The sequence below is a fragment of the Coregonus clupeaformis genome, chromosome 33 (genome assembly GCF_020615455.1).
Source record: "Coregonus clupeaformis isolate EN_2021a chromosome 33, ASM2061545v1, whole genome shotgun sequence".
Classification (NCBI taxonomy): domain Eukaryota; kingdom Metazoa; phylum Chordata; class Actinopteri; order Salmoniformes; family Salmonidae; genus Coregonus; species Coregonus clupeaformis.
In genome coordinates this window covers 16515681-16538311 of record NC_059224.1, presented here as the reverse complement: position 1 = coordinate 16538311, position 22631 = coordinate 16515681, and the positions used below count along the sequence as shown (strand labels likewise).

Here is a 22631-nt window from a genome sequence, read left to right as displayed (position 1 = left end):
TTGTCGGCATGAAGACTCACATAGTGGCGACGAAGGTTATATTCTTTCAGCACTGCAACATGCTCTGAACACACCAAACATACGGACGTTTGACACCCCTGAACTATGCTGTAGGTCCAACTATACTGTAGGTCCAACTATACTGTAGGTACAACTTTTCAATCTGATTGAGGCATAATGTCACAAAGTAGGTAACACCTCAAACAATAAGTGCTTCTAATACTAAAAGTAGATCAAGCTGAAATTCACAAATACATATGAGGCATCCCATCTTCAAAGATTCACTCACACCAGAGGTTCTACAGGGAGAAGTCTAATTTTGTCCTTATTGAGTAGCAAGATAATCTTTCATTTGGTTCACTACATAGATTGTGATATGCTTTATTCTAAACTAGAATGAGTCACCAACGCCCTGGTTGGAAGTCGTATAATTTTTGTTTTTAAGTAATGTTGGCAGCGTTGTAATCTTTTTTTCAGACTTCAGACTCTTTGTGTTGCCACAATGGGGCACTTAATGTCTGTAAGTACTGCTGTTGTATTTCTGTAAGGCCTTATGTATGAGAGTCACTGCTTCATCATTTGTTTTACAATGCAGAAGTCCCACAGAGTCAAGGAAGAGAACATTCACTTCCTCCACTATGTTATTGTAGTGAGATGCAGATCTCCGGCTTGTGACAAAGTTTTTATCATAAGTATGGTGCATCACCACTAGAATGGCATCTCTGTTACCTGTTGAGAGACAAAACGATGCAATCTTTAGAAAAGTACTTCCACCAAAAATCATTAGAGACAAAAGGTCATTCTACAACATGGACCAATACATCCTGTTGAGTAAAAATTAAATCCCATGATAGAAGTAGTATTGACAATTGTATTCGGTCTGGAATACTTTAACTTTCTTGGTGTAATCTCAAAAGGCTTTCCTACCTGGAACTTGGCTCATGGCAGCCTCAATGTCAGTTCCCACACGAGATGTAACAGGACAGAAGACCATCATGACTTGGCAGTCCTCTGCACTGGTCTCCTCTCGCTTAAGTCCCAGATTATCCACTTGTTTCATGAGTGCAAGATGAGTGTTTAGGGTTTTTCCACACACTTGCGAATGGACTTGAACTACTTGAAACGAAACATAATTAAATTACAACACTACATACAGTATATCCCCAAGATGTTGCATACAAAAGAAAAGTGGTGGATTTCCATTGCAGTCATTTTCCATTGCAGTCATTTCAGGCTAGAAAGCTCATTCACATCAGCTATCACAGCGGAGAGGGGAGGAGAGATTTATGCTAATTAGATTGATATGAACGGTGGACTGACAGGAAATGCATGAACAAATGATTTTCGATTAGTACAAAGCATATCCCAAGAATCTCACCCGGCAAATGTTTTGTTTCATTTCTTCCTAATACAGATGCAATTAAAGGATTGGAGAACTTCCACCAACTTCCAGGTTCTTTTCCTTCCTTTTCTTCTTGGGCCTCGACCTTTGTCATCCACATCTGTTCTTGGTCGTTTGGGGTGGGTCTCTACAGCGCCTAAGGCTGAGGACAACAAAGTATTATGAATGAAAATCCAATGTTTTTGCAGCACATTCTTGTGAGTCTGTGCAAGTCATTGTGGTTGGCTTTGCCAGCTGTAAAAGGGTTTAAAAACATCTATAGAATTCTTACGTTTTGATAACGTGCTGTGTTTAAGATTTTGAGTTACCTGGTCGTTCTGAAGCGCCTTTAACAGATTTTTATGTACTGAAAAATATTGAAGATTGGGGCTGTTAACTGAGTAATTCCAAACTAAGACAAGACTGTGTTCGAGCGCCATTAACGTCCCAATAGTGAATGTCTTGAATGTTTAACTTCTCAACAAAATTATACTATTCATGAAATCTACGTGTTTACAATTTTTATACCATTATCTATGTATTGTGATTCATGAAGGATGAGCTGGTTTCCTGCTGTAGCAGAGTCAACTGATGGGGACACAGCATTGCCCTCAGCCTCCATGGGCTCTTCTTTATTGTAGCTCTCAAGTAGTACAACATGTGCCTGAATAAAGTGCAGGGCTTTGTCAAGCTGCTTCTCCAAATCTCTAAGAATAGGGACGTAGCCATGTAACACTCCCCCAGGAACAAGTGCATCTGTAAGCAGAAAGTGACCAGTGCATAACATTACAATTACAACCAAAGAGACACCACAAATGTATTGGGTGACAGCTATGCTGAAAGTCCTTGAAAAGGGACTTACTCTTCATGACACCAGCTGAAATGAAGTCCCTAACCTCGTTAAGAATTAAATCGATAGGTTTAGCTGTGTCCTAAGAAACAAAAAAGGTTGAGAAAACATGGGGGGATTAGTACATACAATGGAATTGCACATTGAATCAAAAACCTTCATTCTATTAACTACACTGAATGATCCCACAAAGTGGTACAGTAGCCATAGAAGCTTTTGGGGGCTATACCAACCTGTTTAGATTTGGTTAGAAGTTCACTGATCCTCTTTCTAAGTTTGAAATGCTTGAGGCCTGGCAGAAGTTCGTTCAGATCATCTCTTGTTAACTCTTGAATATCAATGTCCTCTTTAATTCCAGCTCCTGAAAACAAATATGATGTAATTAGGAACACAGTTGACGACGACTGACGATACAATGCATAAAGCTCAGTGAGATATGATAACTTACTTGCAAGGGCAGATGCTGCATCTGGTGAGAAGCTCCTGATTTGCTCTTCCAAACTCATTGTCCTTGCCTAGGAGGAAGAGTATGATAGGCTATTTATTATTGTTCACAGGCTTACACAGCTGCTAACTGTATGATTGCATTGTAGTTACCTGACTCATACTTGTATTGTCACACTGATGCTGCTGTAGGGAAACAGGATTTGATGTCCTCTGCTCTGATCTTGAAACGATAACAGGTTCAGGACGGTAGGCCTATTCTGATACAACGTCACAACACTTTCAGATAGAAAATACATTGTGCCCAGAGAATACATTTTCCTTACTGTTCCTTGCTGTAAAAGGTACATTTATCAACGTTCTGCACAATTCAATAAGCCTGGGCCATCAAATTACGAATTCACTGATTGGGGCAAGGGAAGAGTCATTAGGCCATGAGTGGATGCAAAAAATTACAAATATAAACTCACCTGCTGCTGTTTATGGACCTTTATTACGCTGCCTAGGTAAGACCCACGGAGAAACAGTCACTGTTTAGAGTGTTGGATGAGTGGGACGTCAAATACTGCAAATTCTCGTGAGGAATACAAATCTAGGAAAGAGAGGCAGATTGAACATTTGCAGCATCATTACACTCTTTAATGGCTGTATTTCACTGACGCTGCAGAGACACACACAGGATTGCCTGTTACTGAAATACATAATTACATCGATTGTGGCTGAGGCAAGATATATTATCCTAGACAGCCGATAGTGCAGGGGCAATAGATGTGCACTATCGTCTAGGCTTGATGTGCATTCCCGGTAATACACTCGTGTCCCCTGTGTACCGGTGTGTACATAAAGCATCCTCTATTCAAGCTGCAATCAAGCTTGATACCCCAACAGTATAAAATGGGCTTCCCCCTCAAAGTCCATAGCTTATCGCTTTTGGTTGGTCATGACAGACAGCCATTACGCAGATACACAGCAGGTATCATGGTCGCAAGGCATATGAATTAACAGTAGCGGTGCGTGCGTAAAATCACTGGGGAAGCCAAAGCTATATTACAACCTACACTGTATGTGTTATAATATTTGCATTGTTTGCTGTTAATTCATATGCCTTGCGACCGTGATATATAGTCCTAAAGGCCGAGACAATTAGAAGACACAGTGGCAGAATACATTTCAACCACACCTTTGTTTTAACACAAAACCGGACAGCAACCTCTGTCTGGTGAAGTCCATTGCATATAACAGACCTACAGCATGGTTAAGCAGTTAATGTTTCCGACATTTTCGGACCACTAAACAACTATTGATTTAGAACCATAGAGAGGTACCGCAAGTCGCAAAGAAAACAGGAGCTGCCTCCACTATTCCAGCACCATTTCAACTAAAACATTTTAACATCATCAAATCACCTCTGCTTCGTCTAATACAGTGACAACTAAAAGATACCGAAAACAATTTAGTCCAATCAACATAAGCTAAATATGATGTGGCTGTCCATGGTTCTGGGTTCATTTCTGAGTGCGCGTGTGTGTGCGTGCATCGTGCAAGTAGAAAAACATGTTGACTCACCCTACTTGTAGAGAAACACCAATGCTATCCTCTCTTTCATGTTGACAAAATGGTCTATCACCCTGTCAGACAGCACACGCTTTAATTTTTTGTTGTCCTAGGCTACCTGGCTACAATGCTTGCTCGCTAGCCTAACTTCCATTAATGGGCAATGTTAGCTCCCTAAGCGTTTCCAAGGTATGTTAATGCAGCTGCAAACGATGCAAAGTCCAGTTTGCCAGTCATGGACAAACAGACTGTGTAATCATGGAGAATGGGGGTGCTATGATTAAGACAGATTTATAATAATTGCAGAGTGTGGATTCACTCGTCACCTCCTCCCTCACCATCCACGAGCCAATGGGATGGCAGAGTCAGCTGTCAAGAGAGTGAAAGGCTCATGCAAGAGGGCCAAGCTAGACGGTATGGACATATGGTCAGCTATACTGCAGTGGTGAAACACGCCCACAGAGGGGATGGACAGTAGCCCTGCACAGAGTCTGATGTTGCGCAGACTCAAGTCATTACTGGTGGCACCCAACCTGCTGAAGCCCTCTTAGGTTATGGGTGTCACCAGTAGCGGTCGTGGGTAAAATCACTGGGTAGGCAAGAAAAAAAGCCATCATACAACCTATGTTTTGTGATAATTGCGTTGTTTCTTTATAACCTGTTAATTCACAGTGCCGTGCATTTGTGGACGCCAAGGGAAGCCAGGCTTTCCCAATTTTCTTTACAAAAATATGAATATATGTATAAAATAATTTATCTTTGTAATTTACCTTCAATTGTCAAGAGGCTGAATGTATCTCACAGGAAAAAGCATCCGAGCGAGCGAAACAGCACCCTCTGTCTCTCTTCGTGTAGGCCATCTGTCTGATACTGTCTGGTCCAAATGAGTATGACATTGTTGCTGCCTGTAGCATTGAATGCAAGAGAAGCCAGCGAGCATTTGGACTCCCTTAACAATCAGTGTTGAGCTAAACTGAGCGGCTCAACTGTGAATGGTCCTGGCGAGAAAAAAAAAAAGTGTCAAGGGAAGCCAGCTTGGATTTGGCGTCTCTCCTATCAAATCACTTTGAGAGCATACATCATTAACAGAAACAACTTGAATTGTTGTAGCTTGTTGTGTTGTTGTTCTTCGGTGGCTAGCTAGCTAGCTAGCTAGCTAAAATGGTCCCTTTGCTAAATTAGCCATGGATGGAGATAGAGATAGGGACTTGGTTTACTTAATTCTCCGTACTGGCCAATGATTATAACGGCGATTCTGATCAACCAATAATTCATACAATGTTGTGCCCCTGGCCTGAGAGGATGGAAGTTCAATATGTACAGTAGCTAGATGTAGAAGGCTAATGTCAACTGCACAGAGGAACAGCTTCTTGAAGATCAACGGCTTATGGTCTGTCTCAGCTGTTATTAACTCTCTGCCATATAGATAATGATGAAATCTCTGGCAAGCAAATACAATACTAAAACATTCCTTTTCTATTAGAGTTGAGTTTTGCTCCGTTGGCGTTGATGCTGCGAGGCAAACACCACGGCTGTCCCTGTTGCATTAAGCAGCACCCTAACACAGTGGTTCTCAATCCTGGTCCTGGAGACCCAAAGGGGTGCACATTTTTGGCTTTGCCTTAGCACTACACACCTGATTCAAATAATCAAAGCCTGATGATGAGTTGATGATTTGAATCAGGTGTGTAGTGCTAAGGCAAAAACAAAAATATGCACCCCTGGACCAGGATTGAGAACCACTGCCCTAACATGCTGACCACACCACCGAGCAGTGCAAAATAAATGTACATATACATGTCAGTCAGTCATTTCATCCAAAGTGCTCATGGTGGTGCCACAGGGTTCAATTCTTGGGCCGACTCTTTTCTCCGTGTATATCAATGATGTCGCTCTTGCTGCTGGTGACTCTCAGATCCACCTCTACGCAGACGACACCATTTTGTATACATCTGGCCCTTCATTGGACACTGTGTTAACAAACCTCCAAACGAGCTTCAATGACATACAACACTCCTTCAGTAGCCTCCAACTGCTCTTAAACACTAATAAAACTAAATGCATGCTCTTCAATCGAACGCTGCTGGCACCCGCCCACTCGACTAGAATCACCACTCTCGACGTGGTCTGACCTAGAGTATGTGGACAACTACAAATACCTAGGTGTCTGGTTAGACTGTAAACTCTCCTCCAGACTCACATTAAGAATCTCCAATCCAAAGTTAAATCTAGAATCGGCTACCTATTTCGCAACAAAGCCTCCTTCACTCATGCTGCCAAACATGCCCTCGTAAAACTGACTATCCTACCGATCCTTGACTTCGGCGATGTCATTTACAAAATAGCCTCCAACACTCTACTCAGCAAATTGGATGTAGTCTATCACAGTGCCATCCGTTTTGTCTCCAAAGCCCCATACACTACCCACCACAGTGACCTGTACGCTCTTGTTGGTTGGTCCTCACTACATGTTCGTCGTCAAACCCACTGGCTCCAGGCCATCTATAAATCACTGCTAGGCAAATCCCCGCCTTATCTTAGCTCATTGGTCACCATAGCAGCACCCACCCGTAGTCTGCGCTCCAGCAGGTATATCTCACTGGTCATTCCCAAAGCCAACACCTCCTTTGGCCGCCATTCCTTCCAGTTCTCTGCTGCCAATGACTGGAACGAATTGCAAAATCTCTGAAGCTGGAGACTCTTATCTCCCTCACTAACTTTAAGCATCAGTTGTCAGAGCACCTTACCGATCACTGCACCTGTACACAGCCCATCTGAAATTAGCCCACCCAACTAACTCATCCCTATATTGTTATTTATTTTGCTCTCTTTTGCACCCCAGTATCTCTATTTGCACATAATCTCTTGCACATCTAGCATTCCAGTGTTAATACTAATTGTAATTATTTTGCACTATAGCCTATTTATTGCCTTACCTCCATAACTAGCTACATTGGCACACAATGTATATTTTCTGTTGTATTTTTTGACTTTATGTTTTTTTTTACCCCATATGTAACTCTGTCTTGTTGTTTTTATCGCACTGCTTTACTTTATCTTGGCCAGGTCGCAGTTGTAAATGAGAACTTGTTCTCAACTGGCTTACCTGGTTAAATAAAGGTGAAATAAATAAAAAAAATACAAATGTGCATCTGCGTTTCCAGGTTCTATTTTAGACACTTGACGCGCTGCAAGTCCCACCTCTCCCATCTCCTCATTTGTTTTTAGGAGCTGTGGGGCTCTATTTTCTTATAACTAGATGTGATGCCTAGCTTAGAAAGAATACATTAATGATTAAACATAATAGGTTTGTGCTGTACTGATATAGATTGTTTAACATAACAAGCTGTGATTAATGTGAGGAACCGTTAGGGGGTAGGCTGAGATAGGCTTGTGACTCACACACACAGCCTCTTTGTTAAACCGCTCAAGGACAAAGTACTGCAACATGAAGAAGAAAACTATGTCTGAGGTTGCTGACTCGAGACAAGTTGTAAAGATAACAACTAATGCCTGGCAACAGTGAAGCGCCAAGGGACTGGGACCAGCCTGTGCGCCATCGATAGGTTGGGTTAGTTTAAACCACACCCAGCCTCTACTCTGACAGGCCCAGCAGGGAAAGGGAACTATCTCTGTCAGAGTATTTAAAGAAGAACTTATAACAAAGCTCAGTTCTCTGACTGCCCTGCATGGTTTTTCAGTGGGCCCGTATATACGAACATCATATTTACCATTCAAGTGTTTGCATTAATTAAAATACTAGTCTATTTTAGAAGACGTGTATTGACCTCTTTTTGTACCTATACCAGATTTGAATTGAAGCAACTTGACAATTGGTGACCGCCCGACGTGATCTGGTAGAGGGACTTCGCTGGGTATTGTCCGGCCGATTGGACATCGCTGTCGTTGGACGGTGTGTTTCACAAAGAGTCCGGACAACTAAAAACAGGTAAGCAGACACCTATTGTTATATAACTAAAGTTCTGCACATTGGCTTTATCCAAATTAATTTTGTGAAACACCTGTTTGATGTAAGTGAACTAAATTATGAATTATTATACGAATTATTGATGAGTAGATAAGCACCATATTGTGACATGCAAACCTGTGGTAAATGTGAGTGTTAAACCATGGTATTAAAGAGTATTGTTCCACTGACACGTACCAGAGGGCTAGGTACGGCTAGGATCGGGGAAAATACTGAAGTCCCCAGGCTAGACCACCAGGGGTGGGAACTGGGGGTATAGGGAATTATTGGCTTAAAAGTGTTGCACTACTGACACGTACCAGAGGGCTAGATACGGCTAGGATCAGAGGGACACTTACAATTTTAGATAGTGTTGCACTACTGACACGTACCAGAGGGCTAGGTACGGCTAGGATCAGAGGGACACTTTAAAGTATAGGGTGTTGTATGAATAGAGAGTGCGAATGATCCCAGTGTAATAAAAGAGTGAATGTGGGTTATTAAAATTAATAAACCTGTATACCTTGATAGAAAACTAATTAGGAGTTAAAGAAGTCTGTAGCTGCTTAAACCGTATAACCCGTTAATAACAATTGGGAACATAAAGGTAGAATAATGAATAACTAGTATGACTAAACTGAAACGTTTGAACTGATATAACTGAACTGTAACGTTTGATGTTTGCCATAGCATAATACTGGTTTTAAATAATTATGTTGAAGCAATTTGGTTTATTATTTGATTTAACGTTTGATGTTTGACATAGCATAATACTAGTTTTAAATAATTAAGTTGAAGCAATTTGGTTTATTATTTAATTTAACGTTTGATGTTTGACCCTGCAAAATACTGGTTAAATAATTAGACTGAAATAATTTGGTTTATCGTTGAAATATAAATATGCACCGACTTTAACTAACTAGGTGGGAATAATTTGATTTAAATAAATAGACTAACGTACTTTAAATAACGGACTAATATTACGTTAAAACGAAAAACGGACAAAACCTGTTCGGAGTGGAAACAGGAGGGAGAACCCGCGTAGGGGTAAATTTAAAGAAGCAGTGAGAGAGAGAGAGAGAGAGAGAGAGAGTGTAGGAGGGGGCCAGTACCCACTGATAGCCTTACCTAATCTATTGGCGGGGAATGAAAGAGGCCCCAGCAACCTTAGATGTATAACGTATGAACTTGCTCACCCGAACGAGACGTACATCATGGGTGAGAAAGTAGAGAATATTTACATTAGCATTTTTGGTCATTTAGCAGACGCTCTTGTCCAGAGCGACTTGCAGGAGCAATTGGGGTTGGGTGCCTTGCTCGGGGCACATCGGCAGATTTTTCGCCTGGTCGGCTCGGGGATTGGAACCGGCGACCTCTCGGTTGCTGGCATGGTGCTCTTGGTTACTGGGCTACCTGCCGCCCCATATGAGTTTAAGGTTGTGCCGTTGTTTGATCATGTGATGGGGTTTGATGGGTGATCGGACCATGACTGGTGTGGTTATGGAAGTAATGTATAAATAGTGGAGAGCCAATAGGGGTTCCATTGAACTATTATGTTTTGTTGGGCATTTCGGTGGCATGGGGTGGGGTCTGTGTGTATGAGTGAATTCGGCGGCTGGTATGGGTGGTGACCGGATACTACTGAGTATTTGGTTTGTTGATGTTGAATGGAAGATTTGTAGCATGGTTGGGGTTAAATAGAAAGACTCACTTATTCAATAGGGAATGGGTGAAGGGAGAGAGTTTTTGTGTTGCTGAATGAGGTGAGAGCTAGTGCGGTTTTCATTTGGTGACGTCACTTGCTCTATGAACTGGAAATATTTACTTTGAAAGGATCGCGGAATGTGTGGGGTGACTGGCAATGTATGTAGAGGGTCCCTGGTTTGAACCCAGGTAGGGACAGTGGGTAAAGCTTTCGCATTGGGGCTATAGACCTAGATTATTACGTGGATTGAGAAATGTGAAAGGTTGAATTAGATAGCTTAAGTAGAAGTATTCTAGAAAGGGCTATGAAAATATGTTACAAGGTCCCCGCGCCTCCCCCGTTGTGTAGGAAGGAGCAAGGGGAGGGGTGAGAGATAGTTCAAATGATAGGAATATCATTAAATGTATGCTTATCAACGATAGCAAGTATTTGTTTTATTAATTAGGGCCTAATCAGAGAGAACAGTTAAAGAAATTGAATAGCGAACTGAAATGGCGATAGAGCTGTGAAAATTGAGTTGAGGACAATGGAGAATAATTTATGGCTCTGGTTAGCGGGAGAAAAAAATAATTGAGACAGTCCAGCGAGTTAGATTGAGCTGTAAGATTTCAAGTAGAGGTCTAAATACTTGACTGGAAGGCAGTGCTTTGATACATTCGAATTGTTATTACTTTATTCGATAGGTTGCTTAACACCAGTGGTGTATGCAAATAGTTGGTGAATTCTAAAAACGATAATTTATTTTCATTACGGGACCAGGGGATGCAAGTAGCTTTAGCTATTATGCTGAGGGAATAGCACCAACCTATAGTGGGTTCTAGATTTGTTAAATAAACAAACTTATATTTTAAACTAAAGTAATGCAATAGGCTACAATTTTAACATTATCAGAAAAAGGCACAATTTAATGTGAAATAGTTATTACAATTATTATTAATAGTTATTACAGTTATTATCATTGATCCAGTAATGATAGAAGGATAGTAGAGGAAAGGCAAGGGATTCAATCTAATTTAGGGAAAGAAGCAGAGTATGAAGATATATTAGGGAGAAAATACCATTAACAGAGGGATATAAAACGTTTAGCTGAAAAAGACAACAGGAATAATTTACCTTACACCCTAATATAGACATTAGACCACACCAGAAGTAGAGATGGCAGGATCACCAGTAGCAATCATGAAGAGAAGGTTCCCAGAAAATAGTGAAGATATTGGTAATATCTCTAACAAATGAGAAAAAGGACCAGAAAGATAGTAACTAAATGGCCAAAGGAGGGAACATTTGATGTAACCGTGATTGTATTGGCTAAAAAAATGAAATATGACATTTACAGGGGGACAGGAACAATAGAAGGGGATCATTTGAGATGAGATCACATGTAGCAGATTTAGGGTAATCAATTAAATAATCATTGTATACTCGAGGAATTTTGAGTGGTTTTATGGATTAGTTATGAGGAATTAGATTGATACAAACAATTATTGATGGGTTAGGACTGGGGATATCTGTATCATGTTTTGTGTGTACTACCATCTTTAGATTACTGATGGCAATTGGATGATAAATTACCAATATTACCTAAGTGATTGTTTAGGTAGGTGGTAATATTGACACATGGGCAAAACATGTGTCAAAGGGGGGATGGTAGGAGATGGTAGGATTAAATAATAAATATATACGAAGGAGGACACAAAATACAAAAAAAATAGAAAAAAGAATGCAGTCAGAAATAGAAATTGAGAGCTGAACATGTGTGAAGATAGTTTATTAACCACACCCGTATGTCAGCGGTTTTGTGCCCCACAGGTGAACTAAAGGAGAAGGTGACCCACTCTATCTAACCAGGTGACTGGTGAGCATCCAGTCCCTAAAGAAGAAAAACTGGAAGCAGGCCTGTTGGGAAGGGCCCTATCAGGTTATATTGGTTACTGCCTTTGCCATTAGAATAGCAGAAAGAGCAACCTGGGTCCACGTTACCCACTGCAAAAAGGTAAGAACACATGCAAGCACCACTGAACACACGCAGAGTTAGAGAGAAGAACTGTACCAATAGGGTCTGGGGATCACCTCTGTTAACGAAGATCTCCTACCCCGACCTATCATCACTGTAGTGTGTTCTCAGGGTGTGAGTATGGGGTAGTACCAAGAAGAAAGACTGAGGACAGGTGAGGGTTGGCGGTTTTGGGGAATATGGATAACTTGAGTTGCATCATAGTCTCGGTAATGGTCTTGATATGTCAAGATCCACCACCAATTGTGCTATGCCCTTACCATTGTTAAGAAGTAAAAAGAGAGAAGAGAAGCGACCCAACATACTGACCGTCAAGGACGAGTGGCCTACAAAATGGGAGTCAGAGAAGGGCAGACTGTCAGATTCAAAATAAGGGTTAGGGACGTAGCCAACGGGTGGGGTACATGTCAATAAGCAGCTTGGGGATTATAAAATCCCATTATATTCGTGTTCGGCCCCCACAGCGGATTGTTCCTAGACTCAAGTGTTTAAATACACTTGGGGATGGGGATATGAGACCGGGCGGGACTGAACATCCAGATGGGGGGTAAAGAGAAACAAAGACATCACCAATTATCAATTGGAGATTTAAGTTCGGAAGCACAGGAGAGAATTCTAAACCTTACAGCCCCTGTAACCGATGTGTGGTGGGCGTGTGCCAGTAAAGGCAGTGTAAGGCAGAGAATTCCAAAAGGGGTGGCTAGATACGTGCGCCCTGGTTCTACTGGTTCAGCTAGTTAGAATTAGTCACCAGGAACCAAGGATTAAACAGATGTAGGAGGAGTTTTCACAAGAAGGAGAATAGCCCTATTTAGATGGATGCGATTGGGATACCAAGGGGGTATCGGATGGATACTGAGCTATGAAACAATTAGGGGAAGGGGTTTACTACCACGTTCTTTTGGTGGGTGACAAGCGAAATTGTGGATTGGATTAATGATATCTATTACGACCAACAACGATTTATTGGCTGGACTAGGGATGCAAGAGAAGGGATCTTTGAACAATTATCCGCCATCTCACTCTTATGACTTAGTAAAAAGAGGTTGGCTCTAGATCAGGCAGAAAGGGGTGGTGTCTATAGAATGGTAAGCCATTTTGTTCGTTTATCCCTAACAACACCAGTCCTGACGGGAGTATCTCTAAAGCCCTAGTTGGTATAGATAAACTATCAGCTGAAATGAAGAGCATGGCTGGAATGGAGGGAAACGGACTGTTCTCCTGGTTGAATGATTGGTTTGGTAAGTACTCTGTTATGGTGGTTACAGTATTTCTGACCCTAGTAGTTGTGTTTCTAAAATTAATGTGCTGTGCTGCCTGTGTAATTCCTTGTTTGAGAAAGTCTGTTACAGATGTCGTGCATACGGCTGGTATGATGCCCCTCCTAGGGGCTCAAGAAGGGGATGCAGACACTGAGTCTAGCTTTCGGAAGAAACTGGGGTTGACAAAGGATGACCCTTGGTTTGCTATTGGTGAGGTGGTGGAGTGACACCCTAGTGGGTGTCTAAAGGGGGGAATCAAAACTCCCTGTTTATGTTTTTATGTTTTATAAATCCATTTTAACTATTGTGAATGTTTGTCTTTCCTTATGTGAAGGTTTGAAGTTCCTGGGTGGCTGGTAGCCAACCTAGTACAAGTTAGGTGTAGATGGAAGGACTGAAGGCCTTTTTATTATCATTATTGCCTATAAAAGTGTGATTCTTTTTGTTTGTATTGTATTTTAATGAGTGACACCCTAGTGGGTGTCAAAAGAGGGAATCCTAAATTTCCCTGAAATTTCTTATTTTGGGTTCACACCCAGCGGGTGTGACAGATGTAGGAGGAGTTTTCACAAGAAGGAGAATAACCCAGCGGGTGTGAAAAGGGGATTGTGGGGCTCTATTTTCTTATAACTAGATGTGATGCCTAGCTTAGAAAGAATACATTAATGATTAAACATAATAGGTTTGTGCTGTACTGATATAGATTGTTTAACATAACAAGCTGTGATTAATGTGAGGAACCGTTAGGGGGTAGGCTGAGACAGGCTTGTGACTCACACACACAGCCTCTTTGTTAAACCGCTCAAGGACAAAGTACTGCAACATGAAGAAGAAAACTATGTCTGAGGTTGCTGACTCGAGACAAGTTGTAAAGATAACAACTAATGCCTGGCAACAGTGAAGCGCCAAGGGGCTGGGACCAGCCTGTGCGCCATCGATAGGTTGGGTAAGTTTAAACCACACCCAGCCTCTACTCTGACAGGCCCAGCATGGAGCGGGAACTATCTCTGTCAGAGTATTTAAAGAAGAACATAACAAAAGCTCAGTTCTCTGACTGCCCTGCGTGGTTTTTCAGTGGGCCCGTATATATACGAACATCATATTTACCATTCAAGTGTTTGCATTAATTAAAATACTAGTCTATTTTAGAAGACGTGTATTGACCTCTTTTTGTTCCTATACCAGATTTGAATTGACGCAACTTGACAGAGCATACACCCACATGTATGACTCACCGATTTTGTATGACTCAACAAGGGTCCAAATTCAACAAAGATCCAGCAAAAAAAAAGGGCCTCATGCATTTCAGGTAAAATAACAACCCAATATTCATTTTCCAGGACAAATAAGCTAGCAAAAGGTAAGCTAGCTAAATGTCCATGTTTAATGTGTGTTTCAACCTATCCCCAAATGAATATAGTTGGTTTACAGTTGGTTTTTGGTATTTTAACCTGCATGTCTTGAACGCGTCGGGAGGGGTAGACAAAATCGCCCAACAACCTGCCCACTTGACCCTATCCCCTCCTCTCTTCTCCAGACCATCTCCGGTGACCTTCTCCCTTACCTCACCTCGCTGATCAACTCATCCTTGACCGCTGGCTATGTCCCTTCCGTCTTCAAGGGAGCGAGAGTTGCACCCCTTCTCAAAAAGCAACACTCGATCCCTCTGATGTCAACAACTACAGACCAGTATCCCTTCTCTCTTTTCTCTCCAAAACTATTGAGCGTGCCGTCTTTAGCCAACTCTCTTGCTATCTCTCTCAGAATGACCTTCTTGATCCAAACCAGTCAGGTTTCAAGACTGGTCATTCAACTGAGACTGCTCTTCTCTGTGTCACGGAGGCTCTCCGCACTGCTAAAGCTAACTCGCTCTCCTCTGCTCTTGTCCTTCTAGACCTGTCTGCTGCCTTTGATACTGTGAACCATCAGATCCTCCTCTCCACCCTCTCCGAGCTGGGCATCTCCGGCGCGGCTCACTCTTGGATTGCGTCCTACCTGACCGGTCACTCCTACCAAGTGGCGTGGCGAGAAGCTGTCTCCGCACCACGTGCTCTCACCACTGGTGTCCCCAGGGCTCAGTTCTAGGCCCTCTCCTATTCTCGCTATACACCAAGTCACTTGGCTCTGTCATATCCTCACATGGCCTCTCCTATCATTGCTACGCTGACGACACACAACTAATCTTCTCCTTTCCCCCTTCTGATAACCAGGTGGCGAATCGCATCTCTGCATGTCTGGCAGACATATCAGTATGGATGACGGATCACCACCTCAAGCTGAACCTTGGCAAGACGGAGCTGCTCTTCCTCCCGGGGAAGGACTGCCTGTTCCATGATCTCGCCATCACGGTTGACAACTCCGTTGTGTCCTCCTCCCAGAGTGCGAAGAGCCTTGGCGTGACCCTGGACAACACCCTGTCGTTCTCCGCTAACATCAAGGCGGTGACCCGATCCTGTAGGTTCATGCTCTACAACATTCGGAGAGTACGACCCTGCCTTAGACAGGAAGCGGCACAGGTCCTAATCCAGGCACTTGTCATCTCCCGTCTGGATTACTGCAACTCGCTGTTGGCTGGGATCCCTGCCTGTGCCATTAAACCCCTACAACTCATCCAGAATGCCGCAGCCCGTCTGGTGTTCAACCTTCCCAAGTTCTCTCACGTCACCCCGCTCCTCCACACACTCCACTGGCTTCCAGTTGAAGCTCGCATCTGCTACAAGACCATGGTGCTTGCCTACAGAGCTGTGAGGGGAACGGCACCTCCGTACCTTCAGGCTCTGATCAGTCCCTACACCCAAACGAGGGCATTGCGTTCATCCATCTCTGGCCTGCTGGCTCCCCTACCTCTGCGGAAGCATAGTTCCCGCTCAGCCCAGTCAAAACTGTTCGCTGCTCTGGCACCCCAATGGTGGAACAAGCTCCCTCACGACGCCAGGACAGCGGAGTCACTCACCACCTTCCGGAGACATTTGAAACCCCATCTCTTTAAGGATTACCTGGGATAGGATAAAGTAATCCTTCTACCCCCCTTACCCCAAAAATACAAAAATAATAATAATACATATAAAAAAAATAAAAAAACAAAATTGTTAAGTGGTTATCCCACTGGCTATAAGGTGAATGCACCTATTTGTAAGTCGCTCTGGATAAGAGCGTCTGCTAAATGATGTAAATGTAAATGTAATGATGGTGAATGCAGACTCACATGCGGAGCCGGTTCAGTCAGCATGTAATCCATTATTGCTTGCACCACTCTGCACAGAGACCGGTTTCGAGACTTCGTAGTACCTCAGAACATGTGTGAACGACACCAGGAGCTTTATTTCCTGTACAGCTTGGTCATGTTTAGGCACCCAGTGACACACACTGTCCTTGTCCAGGAGCCGGCAAAGTGGCTCACACACCTCAGTGTCACGCCCTGGCTCTGGGGACACTTGTATGTTGAGCCAGGGTGTGCATTTCATTTGTTTTTCTGGTATGTGTATTTCTATGTTGGCCTGAGTGGCTCCCAATCAGAGGCAACGAGTGTCAGCTGTCGTTGGTTGTCTCTGATTGGGAGCCATATTTAAACTGTCTGTTTCCCATTTGTGTTTGTGGGATCTTGTTTCAAGTCTGTTTATGTTAGACCGTGAACTGTCACGTATCGTTTGTTGTTTTGATCGTGTCTCTAATTAAAGAGTATGTTTGCCTGCAACGCTGCGCCTTGGTCCTCATCTTTGGTAGACGAGCGTGACAGAAGATCCCACCTCGACTGGATCAAGCAGCGTGACGAGGAGAGAGGATGGACTTGGGAGGAGATGAGTGCGAGTCTGGCAAGAGGGATGGAGGCCTTGGCCACGGGTAGGAGTGAAGCCCATACAATTTTTAGGGGGGGGCTAACGCCGTGGACGACGGGGCAGCAGGAGGCCGCCAGGTTACGGGAGTCACTGGTCACCAGGGGGAAGGAGGATGTAGAGGCACGGCGAGAGGTACTGGCGTGTGTTGCCAGTCCGGTCCGGCCTGTTCCTGATCCCCACGTAGGGCCAGTGGTGTGTGTTCCCAGTACGGTCCGGCCTGTCCCTGCCACTCGCACCAAGTCAGTGGTGCGCTTCGTCAGCCCGGCACGGCCCGTTCCTGCTCCCCGCACGAAGTCAGTGGTGCGCGTCGTCAGCCCGGTCCGGCCCATTCCTGCTCCCCGCACCAAGTCAGTGGTGCGTTTCGTCAGCCCAGCTCGGCCCGTTCCTGCTCCCCGCACCAAGTCAGTGGTGCGCTTCGTCAGCCCGGCACGGCCCGTTCCTGCTCCCCTCACCAAGTCAGTGGTGCGCTTCGTCAGCCCGGTCCGGCCCGCTCCTGCTTCCCGCACCAAGTCAGTGGTGCGTTTCGTCAGCCTGGCGCGGCCCGCTCCTGCTCCCCACACCAAGCCAGTGGTGTGCGTCGTCAGTCCGGCACGGCCCGTGCCTGTTCCACCGGTGGCTAGTCCGGCACCGGTCAGATGCTTCACGCCGGAGCTAGAGCAATCCGCTCCACCAGTGTGCAGTCCAGCTCCGGCCAGCGGGGCCAGACCGGACCAGGGGTACTTTGGGGGGTTGGAGCGGGGATCAGGCCCGGAGCCGGATCCGCCGCCTAAGCGGAGTGCCCACCCGGTCCCTCCCCTGTGGTGTTTGGTGGGCGCGGTCAGAGTCCGCGCCTTTAGGGGGGGGTACTGTCACGCCCTGGCTCTGGGGACACTTGTATGTTGAGCCAGGGTGTGCATTTCATTAGTTTTTCTGGTATGTGTATTTTTATGTTGGCCTGAGTGGCTCCCAATCAGAGGCAACGAGTGTCAGCTGTCGTTGGTTGTCTCTGATTGGGAGCCATATTTAAACTGTCTGTTTCCCATTTGTGTTTGTGGGATCTTGTTTCAAGTCTGTTTATGTTAGACCGTGAACTGTCACGTATCGTTTGTTGTTTTGATCGTGTCTCTAATTAAAGAGTATGTTTGCCTGCAACGCTGCGCCTTGGTCCTCATCTTTGGTAGACGATCGTGACACTCAGACAGCTTTGGCAGGAACTTTGCCAGGTATGTCACAAAGCCAATGAAACGCTGTACTGCCTTGGCATCAGTGGGTGTCGGCATGTCCAGTACAGCCCAGGTCTTCTCTGGGTCTATTTTCAGTCCCTCAGAGGATAGTATGTGTCCATGAAACGGAACTGCTTTCAGCTTGAACTGCAGCTTTTACACACAGAGCCTGAGCCTCACCTCCCTGCACCGCTCCATCAGTGTGCGCAGGTTGTTGTCGTGTTGACGCTCGCCTCATCATCAGAGTCCCCGCATCAGACACAAGAATATCGTCTGTGATCGGCTCGATGCCTCGAAGGTCCCCCAGCAGTTCATGTTGCTTACGTTGATAGATCTCGGGGCCATGGACACGCCAAAGGGAAGTTTCAGCCATCTCATCCTCCCCATGGCGTCCAGAATTTAGTCATCCGGATGCTGTCCTCATCAAGTTTACACTGGAGATAGGCATCTCTGGCACCCACCAGTGTAAATACGCGTGCCATGGGCAGTTTACAACACATCCTCTAATGTTGGCATAAGGTAGTCAGACCTTTTCACTGCCTGATAAAGGGGCTTTGGGTCCATACATCATCTGATATTTTATGGCTTGGCAACCACGACCATGTTGCTTAGCCAGGGCATCGGCTCAGTCACTGGGGTGACATGTCCATAACGCTCATGTTTATGTAGTTGGGCTTTCACTCATGCCTTCAAGGCTACAGGCACATTCCGTGGTGCATATTGCACAGGGGCGACCTCGAGTCCATTACACAGTGGTGTAAAGTACTTAAGTAATCAAACTTGAAAGTACTACTTAAGTAGTTTTTGGGGTATCTGTACTTTACTTTACTATTTATATTTTTGACTACTTTTACTTTACTACATTCCTAATGAAAATTAGGTACTTTCTACTCCATACATTTCCCCTGACACCCAAAAGTACTTGTTACATTTTGAATGCTTAGCAGGACAGGAAAATGGTCTAATTCACACAGTTATCAAGAGAACATTCCTGGTTATCCCTAGTGCCTCTGATCTGGCGGACTCACTAAACACATGCTTCGTTTGTAAATGATGTCTGAGTGTTGGAGCGTGCCCCTGGCTCTCCGTAAATTAAAAATATAAGAACATGGTGCTGTATGGTTTGGTTAATATAAGGAATTTGAATTGATTTATACTTTTAATTTTGATACTTAAGTATATTTTAGCAATTACATTTACTTTTGATACTTAAGTATATTTAAAACCAAATACTGTTAGACTTTTACTCAAGTAGGATTTTACTGGATGACTTTCACTTGAGTCAATTTCTATTAAGGTATCTTTACTTTTACTCAAGTATGACAATTGTGTACTTTTCCACCACTGCCATTACAAAGTGGCAACCTGGTCTCAGAGCATTTCGTATTAATATGATATGTTACATTTCGTATGGTATGTATTATTTTGTGGATGTCCATCATCCATTTCTCATGATATGTTATGAATTTCAATTTGCATTATATGTTAGGAATTTGCTAAATGTACAATATGTTAGGAATTTGCTAAACATACTATATGTTACGAATTTACAAAAAACTAATTCTATGTTACAAATTCTAGCTAAGTGGCTAATGTTAGCTTGCTAGCTAAGGTTAGCTAGGCTAGGGGTTAGGGTTAAGGTTAGGGTTACATTTAGGAGTTAGGTTAAGGTTAGGGTAAGGGATACCTATAGGGTTAAGGTTATGGTTAGAGTTGGGGAAAGGTTAGCTAACATGCTAAGGAGTTGCAAAGTAGCTCAAAAGTAGTAAGTAGTTGAAAACTTGCTAATTAGCTAAAATACTAAAGTTGTCCATGATGAGATTCGAACTCGCAACCTTTGAGTTGCTAGACGTTCACCTTACACACCCACCCCGACAAACCACCCTAAGTAACCATCTGTCTTATGTAACAATACCATACATAACATATACTAATTTGAGTGTCTCGGATTTAAATTTACTATGTTACGTCTAGTCTATGAGACCAGACTGTAAGTGGACATCTCCTGGCACAGACTCCACTGGATCATTGAAAACGTCAGAATATGCGCTCAATGCCTCTTTGGGGCACTGCTCCACTTTGTTTAGCTCCCCTGGAATTGTGACAGTCATGACTCCTAAGCGCTCACAAGTAGAACCAGAGAGTAGTGGGTTTTGGTCTGACTCCACAACTTCAAAGAGTAGCTTGTGCTTCACCCCCTTAATGACACTGTCTGTGTGATATCGCCCCATTTACCAAATTAACTCTCCTGAGTACAGTTTCAGCTGTGTGTTGCTTGCCTGTAGTGGGGTATTTGGTGATATTCTCTCTTTCATTCTCCTACTCTTAACATGTTGCCCCTGTGTCAAACGGGCATTATTGTCTTTTATTATTCTGTTTTAGCTGCACAAACCATTTCTGGCCCTGAGAGTGACCTGTACTGATGCAGACCAGTTCCTCACTGTCAGAGCCTCCCTCTCTCTATATAGTATCCTCCACAACATGCACTTTCTTTACTCAGCGTGATCGTTCCCCTGCCTGACACACCTTCGCAAAATGCATACCAAGCCTAGACAGACGATAGTGCATGGGCGCTAGATCTGCACTATCGGCTGCCCAGACTAGAAAAATATACACAAATTAAGATTACCCGTTCGTAGTCTACTTACCGCATAATACTGTCACGACGTCAACCAGTGGCGGTTCTAGACACATTTTACTAGGGGGCCAAGGAGGGCCAGTGTTTAATCAGGGGGGCACACATAAAAAAACTGGCAACACATGATATTCAAAGATTATAAACTTTATTTTACTTTAAAATCATATGACATTTATTATAACACGTATTTTGTACAAGAGTGCAGATGCAAGAGAGATAGTGCCATAAAAATGAAAATAAAAATTAATTAAAAAAAATTAAAAAGTACAGGGTACAAATACAGGGTTCATATTCAATGTGAACAAAACTCCAGGATACAACAAAGGGTACAACAATGTGCCATTTCCTATTTATGGAAGCCCCACTACTGTGGACAGTTGATTCCACATTTTGTTTTAAGAAAGAAAACTTTCTGAGTGATTTATAAACAAAACACACTACCCTGTATCCATTTAGGTAAAATAAACCAAATCAGAAAAGAAATTCAATTCAAAGAGGCTTTACTAGCATGACCATATTGACATACAGTATTGCTAAAGCACATAAACAGGGAAACGTGTTACACATTAACATCCAGTAGTCCAATAGGATGCAGACAATAAACATTAAGTTAACATTCGTTTAAAAGCAACAATCATGTCAACACAATGTAGCAATATGAACAACACTGATGGATATCAGCAACAACATGAAAACAAGAATATTACAGGTGTCTGTGTGTGTGTGTGTGTGTGTCTGTGTCTTTGTGTACTTCACTGTCAGTTGATGAGCAGGTGTACAAAAAAAGGCTTTACAACATATATGGGCAAGTCCATTTAGGACAGCACATTTCCACCATAGTTCACATTAGGAAAAAATGACAGCATGAATGCTCACTAAACAAACATATACTACATATACCTTTTTATACACATTTTTTTTTCAGTAATTTTTAAGAGTGAAAGGGAAGTAAGCAATCGCTCATCATAGGATCATACATATTTCAGTTACAATATTAGTTACAATATTAGTGTTAGTTAGATCATCATGTCAAAGCTGGACCTGCAAAGTCTGAACGACACAAGTGTGCAATGATTGGAGTGATTTTGTTTCTTTTTTTCTTGCTTTGCTTGTTTTCAAAAGGAAAAATCATAGTTGGTAAAAAATAAAATAAACTTTCGTTGAAAGGTATCACACTGTATAATTTACAAATATCTAAAGAGGTTTAGTGGATGCCATAAAACATCTGTGGAGCTTGAAGATTTGTAGTACATAGATGTTTGGCAGAGATAATTCAAAAGAATAAAATCATAAACTCTATCTATCTATCTATCAGGAGAGAGAGAGAGAGAGAGAGAGAGAGAGAGAGAGAGAGAGAGAGAGAGAGAGAGAGAGAGAGAGAGAGAGAGAGAGAGAGAGAGAAGTGTTTCCTTAGAGCAGTACATGCAGCAATCGCTTAATGGAGTGATGTCATAATGGGCCACAAAACTTTGGGGATGTGGATGGAAAGTTACAGGCAGGAGAGGGGAACCAACAGAAGCAGGTCTTGAGACATGAGTTTGCCCCCTTTTTGAAAACCTCTTGAGAGAGGATTGGTGGGATATATATACATACATACAAACATACATACACTCTAGTAGTGTGTGGAACTACTGGTACTGTGAGGAAAAAAGATAGATGATGTAAAATGAAAAATAAAACAAGCTTCAGCTTCTTAAGACACGGTGGGTTCATCTAAGTAGACACATGTAACTTCATGTGGACACCAGACTGTCTTTGTCTACACATCTAACTTCATA

General features: G+C 43.1%; 1 protein-coding gene across 4 annotated transcripts; it reads right to left on the bottom strand.

The window, feature by feature from the left end:
* Nucleotides 1-32: 32 nt before the first annotated feature.
* Nucleotides 33-20889, bottom strand: LOC121548901. 4 transcript variants are annotated; one of them, XM_045210168.1, is made up of 9 exons: nt 20864-20889; nt 3146-3267; nt 2829-2935; nt 2680-2746; nt 2465-2592; nt 2244-2313; nt 1910-2137; nt 928-1544; nt 33-729 (listed from the first exon to the last, which is right to left on the bottom strand). In XM_045210168.1, the coding sequence occupies exons 3-8, from the start codon at nt 2835-2837 to the stop codon at nt 1396-1398; spliced, it is 651 nt and encodes a 216-aa protein (XP_045066103.1). In that variant the 5' UTR covers nt 2838-2935; nt 3146-3267; nt 20864-20889; the 3' UTR covers nt 33-729; nt 928-1395. The 4 variants fall into 4 exon arrangements, with proteins under 4 accessions (XP_045066103.1, XP_045066102.1, XP_045066104.1 ...); XM_045210167.1 differs by lacking the exon at nt 20864-20889 and adding an exon at nt 4242-4481; XM_045210169.1 differs by lacking the exon at nt 20864-20889 and adding an exon at nt 4242-4481 and having other exon boundaries at nt 2829-2930.
* Between the last annotated feature and the right edge of the window lie 1742 nt (nt 20890-22631).